At 45.0% G+C, this 7,278-nt stretch overlaps 1 protein-coding gene across 2 annotated transcripts; it reads left to right on the top strand.

Annotated features, from left to right (window-relative positions):
• The first annotated feature begins 1,080 nt into the window (after positions 1-1,080).
• Positions 1,081-6,247, top strand: LOC311223045 (MARVEL domain-containing protein 3). 2 transcript variants are annotated; one of them, XM_084307742.1, is made up of 4 exons: positions 1,081-1,203; positions 1,378-1,534; positions 1,996-2,117; positions 5,565-6,247. In XM_084307742.1, the coding sequence occupies exons 2-4, from the start codon at positions 1,404-1,406 to the stop codon at positions 6,227-6,229; spliced, it is 918 nt and encodes a 305-aa protein (XP_084163868.1). In that variant the 5' UTR covers positions 1,081-1,203; positions 1,378-1,403; the 3' UTR covers positions 6,230-6,247. The 2 variants fall into 2 exon arrangements, with proteins under 2 accessions (XP_084163868.1, XP_084163867.1); XM_084307741.1 differs by having other exon boundaries at positions 1,113-1,534.
• Positions 6,248-7,278: the final 1,031 nt, after the last annotated feature.

Below are 7,278 nucleotides of genomic sequence, written 5' to 3'. Positions count from 1 at the left end.
AGTATAAAATAGACAAAGTCAAGAGTACGTAAACAAGTGTTCAGTCAATCAATATACAATTATACTGTACAGAGTTAAAAAAAAAAAAAAAAAAAAAAAAAAAAGAGAGTAGGTGAGGTACAATGCAGCAATGGGATTAGGTTTATTAACATTTACACAGTGAAACACTTGAAACCTCCAATGACCACAAGTATTCCCATAATAACTATATTGTGCAGAGATGCAGGGCCAAACAATCACTCATTCATGTCCTCCAAAATAAATGTGTGGACATTGAAAGATATTAACCTATCGATCTGTCTTCATGGTATATACATGTCATGTGAACACACAATAGGTGATATTCATGTAGTAAGTAGGCCATCAGACCATGAGGTAATCTATCATACAAAGAGTAATATTGTTGTGAATACAAGCCATTTGAGAAAACCCCACGGGGGTCAATGTCATAAATCGGGGGTTCATTAAAATTCAGCCACCCAGAAACGACCACATAAGCAACATTCCTAAGGGTACACACGCACAACAATACACAGCAACGAAGGCCCTCTGTCCCATGCAACGCCCCAAGTTACAGAGGCTTCTTTCGCAGCTCTTGAGATCAGACAAAGCGGACAATTCAGACACATCTTGGTCCGAATCCAAGGACTCTGTTGGTCAGTATAGAAGCGCGCACTAGTCTCATCTTTTCTTTTTTTAATAATTGTATTTGTTCTTATTGTTTACTCTGTCTAATAAATTTATCTATTTCTATTATTTTAACTATATTATTTTTCAGTCTAGTTATTATAATTTTATTTGTCGTTTTGTTATTGTCTACTGTTTTCTTATTTTGCTATCTTATCTCATTTTGTATTTGTATTCTTATCTAATTGTTTTATTACACTTTTTATCATTTTAATGTATTATCATTTCCATCCTTATTTTACGAGTGTTTATAATTGTTTTCTTAATTTTTGTTATCCTTTTGTACCAATCTGTATGAATGGTGCAGTAACGTTATTATTATTGTTATTATTATTATTATAGAATATGGCGCACACCTGAAACGCACCCCGACTTCCGCCTCCCGATGGGTGGAGCTGCTACCTGAGACACAAGGCGTGTTGGACTCGCAGTAGTGAAGAACACCTATGTATGTCGACCAAAAATAATGACTTTATTCTCGGACTAAAAATTCACTTGGGGGCCATCGTCTTGACAGTAAGTTTCCCTTGATTTCACTATTTGTAACAACAACAAGCTATCGATCTGTTTTGAAAAGTTGTGTAAGAGAATATCGTGTTTATGTTTCTCTGTCTGCCAGCTTACTTTCTTTTGGCCAGAAACTTACTTTAAGAAACATTTCAAAGTTCATTCTTGTTGCTGGGCTGTTAGTTGCCGAGCAGTTTCCCCGCGTAGTTATGAGCAACCCGCCCCGAACGAACCGCGACAGACACCGGGAGAGAAACGGGGATCACCGGGATCACCGGGAACACAGACGGGACCGACGGGACCCCAATGATGAGAGACGACCGCCCTCCAGCAGCGACAGGTTTGTCAATCAATGACGTCGTTAGAAGCCAGACGCTCTTCTCTGCTGTGTGATGCTATGGATGAATGGGAAAATGGATTGCTGGACATAGGTTTGGCTCCTGCTGAGAATAGATACCAACACATGCCAGTTCAGTGGTATTATGTACCCCCCCCCCCCCCCAGTACTGTATATTTGCATATCTTGTATGTCACAAATGTAACAGTACTGTATATCTGTATGTCAGAAATGTCATGATTAGATTAGATTAGATTCGACTTTTATATCTGTATGTCGTGTAAGTATGTCAGAAATGTCATGATGAATTGAAAATGGGGGACCCTGACGTAAACAAGACGAAAGTCTTTCTCTGATCTGCATCCCCTTAACAATTGTGTGTATTGAGTTGTACTGTACTGTACCCATTCTGCAATCTGTTAATAAAAGTTATCAATCAATCCCACTCTTTTTCTCTCCGTCAGGTCATCCTCTCAGCCCCCATACTACTCAAGAGACACCACCCCCCCTCCCAAACATGTGCGGGAGGTCCCACGGGAGGAGGAACGCCAGCATGGCTCATGCACTAATGTGTGCTCCAGGAGAGGTAAGTCATGGAACACAACAGCTGCATGTACCTGTAGTAGCATGTACTGTAGGCTACTCTTCCCTTTTTTTAATAACACAACCGATTCCCTGGTCCTGCTGGACCTGTTTGATTGGCTCTCAGTGTTGGCCCCTGGTAGTGTCGTTGAGAAGGTCCCCTGCTTGCCCGGTCAGGGATGTGGAATCTCTGCAATGCAGTGTATCCACCCAGGGTCCTCCTAGGCAGGGTCTCGACTTGCTGAGTGACTTTAACATTCACTGGTCTTGGTTGAGTCATTCATTGAGTTCAGCTGGACCAGTGGTTCTCAATGTGGACTCTGGGGGAAGTTTAATGATCTCACTATTATTTCATTCTCATAAATTAAGGCCAATGAGAAAATACACAAGTGGAAATTATGATCCTAAGTCTTACCCGGTCCGCTGTTATCTCCCCACCTACAGTATAAAGATCTGACCTTAATCACATCTAACAAAACCAAAATCCTCTCAGATGGGGGATCCTGAGACAAAATCCTATCAAGCGAGGGTCTGCAACCTAATACGTTTTTTAATTTGAGGATCCATGACACGGAAAAGGTCGAGAAGCGCCCAGATACACAATGTATGTGTCGTGGAAGAGAGAAAAAAACAAGACCTCTGTGGATAATGCTACGGAAGCCCTAAGAGGCCGTACATTCATACATTTTATTTGCTCCGTTTTCCTGTGATAACGAGATAATTATCGTGTTATCACGAGAAAACAAATTAAATCGGATTAATTTATTTCAGGGGGGTACATGACATACAGGTATACACAGTACTGTTACATTTGCGACATACAAGATATGCAAATATACAGTACTGTTAAACAGAGATCCTAACAGAAACTGTACATTAGGAGGGGGTGGGAGGGGTTTGGACATACGGGGGCCAGTTTCGCATTGCAGCCTCCCGTAGCCAGGTGCTTTTTGAGAGCTCACTTTGATTGCACTTTGAGGCACATTAATGTGTATATATATAATCTGTAACAGCAAGGCATAAAGCTATTTCAGCCTGTGTCAGGCCTTGATTGAAGTGTGACGCGGTGATCAATATCCTCCTGCTTAGCCCCTTTCGTGACTGTGATGCACCGCGTGCATCATAGTCACAAACAGGGCTACCTGCTCCTCTGATATTGCGACACTGAATGATGTTTCCTGCAGTGATTTAATATATAGACTATTGTTTCGTTTTCTCGAGATCTCGAGAAAATTCTCACGAGAAAACAAATTAAATTAACTAGTTATCACGGGAAAACGGAGCAAATACAATTCATGAATGTACGGCCTCTTAGGGCTTCCGTATAATGCGATACTGGGTGGAAGTAAAATAAAATCATTCCTATTGGAAACTAAATAATTTGTGTCACAAGACGGGTTTCAGTTCCCCTCTCGGCAATACCCCTCCCCCCCTGCTCACGCCCCCACTAACACTCGCCTAACCGGTTCTCTTTGTATGTAGAGTGGAGTTCTCTCTTGAAGCCGTAGCAGAGCAGGTGATTAGAGAGAGAACTGATAGCCTGTCATCTAAGGCTAATAGGTTAATGACATGTTCTTGTTACCACTTCTCTACACAATGTGGCAATAGATTTGATTACTTTTGGAACGTTAATGACCTCAAAAGGGGACTTGTGGAACAGCACACATGTCTGTTGCTGTTTGTGTGTGTGTGATTCAGCGATCGGGTCAATGCACTTGCTGTTCTATAAATTCTAACACAAAGATCCCTAGTGCAGTTTAACAGTGCTCAAATGGTGCATTTATATAACAGCTTTTATCCAAAGCGCTTTACAATTTGTTCCTCACATTCACACACAGACGGCGGAGGCAACCATGCAAAAGGTGCCAACCTGCTCATCGGGAGCATTAGGGGTTAAGTGTCTTGCTCAAGGACACTTTGACACACTGCCCGGGCACACTTTCGATTACCAGACGCCTGCTCTACCTCCTGAGCCTTGTTGCCCCCATTTCATTTATTTCTCAGTAGGTTGAAATGTGAAATATCTTTCAAGATTTGCATCTTGATAGAAAATGTACTTCTTGAATTCACTCAATAGACCAGGACAGGCAGGTGACATCATAGAACTGTTTGGAAAAAGGCTTCTCTTTCACCACTGAGACAAACCACATTATAGCAGTGTCTTGTCCACGACAACAGGGCTGCATCCATTTACATTTCATAATTTAGCGGATACTTTTATCCAGAAGCAACTTACACGTTCTGTACAAGTCAGCAGGAAGGGTACAACTCTGGCAGCTAAGGGTAAGTGACATTGTTCGTCAAACAGTCTCAAACTTGGGGTGGCGCAGTGGGCAAGGCGCTCGCCACTAACACAGGATACGCTGGTATCGAGCCCAGCTCTCTGCGTTGCTACCGGCTTGGCCGGCCATCATACTAACACAATTGGCAGTGTTAGAGGGTGGGAAAGCCGGTGGGTGGGGATTGGACGTTGTGGACAGCGACTCCTACAGGTCGGTTGGGTGACGCCGGTGCGGCGGAAACAGGAAGTAGCGGGGTCAGCGTGAGCCTCCCACGCGTTACTCCTCGCCACAGAGTTCGAGCTGCTGCGGTGAAAAGATGCGACAGGCTGCCTCCTCGTGTACCGGAGGGGACACGTGATGCAAGGCTTCTATCCTCACTACAGCCGACCAGTGGGAGGCATAGTCTAGCAACGTTCAAGACAGGGGAGGGGAGAATTGGATAATACGAAAATTGGGATGGGAGAAAAAATAGAAAATAAGGAGAAAAAGTGGATAAAAAAAAGTGTCGAACTTGAGTGCTACACTGCTAGTCTTGAGTGCGTAGCAGTATAGACATATTAGCATAGTAGGTAGTAATATAGGCATGGTAGATTCCTTCGTAGCAAAGTGCATAACAGTAAAAGACAGTATGGAGGTTTGTAGTTTTATTTCCCATCCCCATCGCACGATTCTAGAACTAGATTCTAGAATCTAGTTGGATGGGGGCAACAGTGGCTCAGGAGGTAGAGCAGTCGTCTGGTAATCCGGAGGTTCCCAGTTTGATTCCCGCTCCTCCCAGGCAGCGTGTCAAAGTGTCCTTGAGCAAGACACTTAACCCCGAATTGCTCCCGATGTGCAGGTGTGCACCTTGCATGGTTTCCTCCGCCATCGCTGTGTGAATGTGTGAGTGAATGGGTAAAATGTGAGGAACAAATTGTAAAGCGCTTTGGATAAAAGCTGCTATATAAATGCAGCCATTTACCATTTTACCATTTAGATTAAATGATTCCAGTAAATTAAATAATTTTTTTGTGTGTGGTGGTGTTGTCAATTAAAACACCTTGGAGCATCAAAAGTGAGTTGCGAGCCCCGCTTTGTTCTATGTACTACTGTTTTTACAGTTGGGCTCAGCACCAAGGAACGGAGGATGTGCGTTATTTATTTTTTCTGGGTGTCGTCTTCTCTCCCAGGCATCGTCCTGATCATCTCCGTCCTGACCAACGCCCTGGTGCTGGTCTGCGTGGTGGCGGCCCAGATGGTGACGTCGGGCCTCTCCGCCATGGGGGGCCTGGGCGGCATCAGCATCAACAGCAACTTCAACATGCAGGGCACGGAGCTGCAGACGGTGCGCGACCTGGACATGCAGTACAGCCAGATGAGGGCGCCGGGCATCTATGGGGGCATCGCCTTCAGCCTCACCTTCGGCGTCCTCTCCCTGCTGTTCGTGGTCTCCGGGAACAAGCTGCCCCACCTGACGTCCCAGAAGGTGCTGGTCGGCGCGCTGGTGTTCCAGGCGGTGGGGGCCGTGGTGTACGTGGTGGCCGTGGGGCTCTACCTGCACTTCATCACCCGGGTCAACGCCACGGACGTGTGCCAGCGGCGCGAGCGGCTCTACGCGCGCAACGGCTACACGTGGATGAACTGCGATGTGAGCGGCGCGGACGCGGCCGTGGCCATGTTCGGCCTCATCACGGCCATCCTGTACGCCGCCGGCACCGTGCTCACCTTCCAGACGGTGCGCGGCGTGCGGCGCTATCTCCGGGACATGAAGCGCCACCACGAGGCGGAGAGACGGCAGGCCGCGTCTTCTCGCCCACAGAGGGCGCCGCTGAGGGCGGAGACGACCAATGTGTGAGTGAGACGGACCTCTGGGTGGGACAGGGTGTGTGTGGGGGGAGGGGTGTGTGTGTGTGTGGGGGGGAGGGAGGGATACGTGCTGTTTTGTAATGATTTTCGAATGAGTCTGTGAACGCTGCCTAATGTTGTAGTTATGGAATATGTACCTTGTGAGCCTGTAGTGTGAATACGATTAATACAAGAAATAGTTTTTAACCTGTACAGTATATTAGTATGAATGAACCAGGGATTTATGTAAAGTAATTTTAACTTGTATACTGGCATGAATGAACCAGGGATTTATAGTCATTTGAACTTGTATACTGAAAGACCCAGTGTTTTCTTTTTGTGTTTTTTTTAATAATGATTCATTACCATTTGATTGTTTACCAGTAAAGCATTGCATTTATGTATTTGTACAAATAAACCTGCATTAAGTGCCACTGTATTTGAAAGTGTTCCATTTGTACAGCCATCTATCTAGATAAGAGCGATGCAGTACATCATAATGGCCTGTGGGAGGCATCATGACTCCATAAAATTCCAAACTGTGAAACCCTAAGGCTCTATATAGTAACCCTCTTGTCCCCCTTGGACCCGAGGCATCCTGCCAACTATGAGATCATAGTGTCCTCTCTCCGATGTCACAATGGCCCACACACAGAACACCACTGTGAAGTAACACATAACTGGCTCACTGATGTCATAAATTAGGACCAACAAAGAACGCTCTCTAGAAGAGTGATGTAACATGTTCATTTACTCAACTTTGGGTAACCACTCGTTCAAGGGTGGTGCTTGCATCACAATATCCCCTGCTGCAGCACAATAATGTTATGCCATGATGTTCAGTGAGGCTAAGCACGTTCCTTGCCAAATTGACCCACCCCTCTCCAAAGAAGGCAAGGACAACATTCTATGATTATTTGAAAATGTAGATTTATTATATAGCAAAAGTAGCTCTCTTGTGCGATTTTTCCATTGTCAAGAAGTCTGAGTAACAGTGTTCCAAAAACATTCATTGAGCTGGTAATGCCCATAAGATCCCCTTCAACGTCCCACCCTCCA

This window comes from Notolepis coatsorum (assembly GCF_963971535.1).
Source record: "Notolepis coatsorum genome assembly, chromosome: 2".
In the NCBI taxonomy this organism is placed as follows: Eukaryota; Metazoa; Chordata; class Actinopteri; order Aulopiformes; family Paralepididae; genus Notolepis; species Notolepis coatsorum.
Note: the sequence above shows the minus strand (reverse complement) of the source record. Positions and strands in the feature narration are given on the sequence as shown.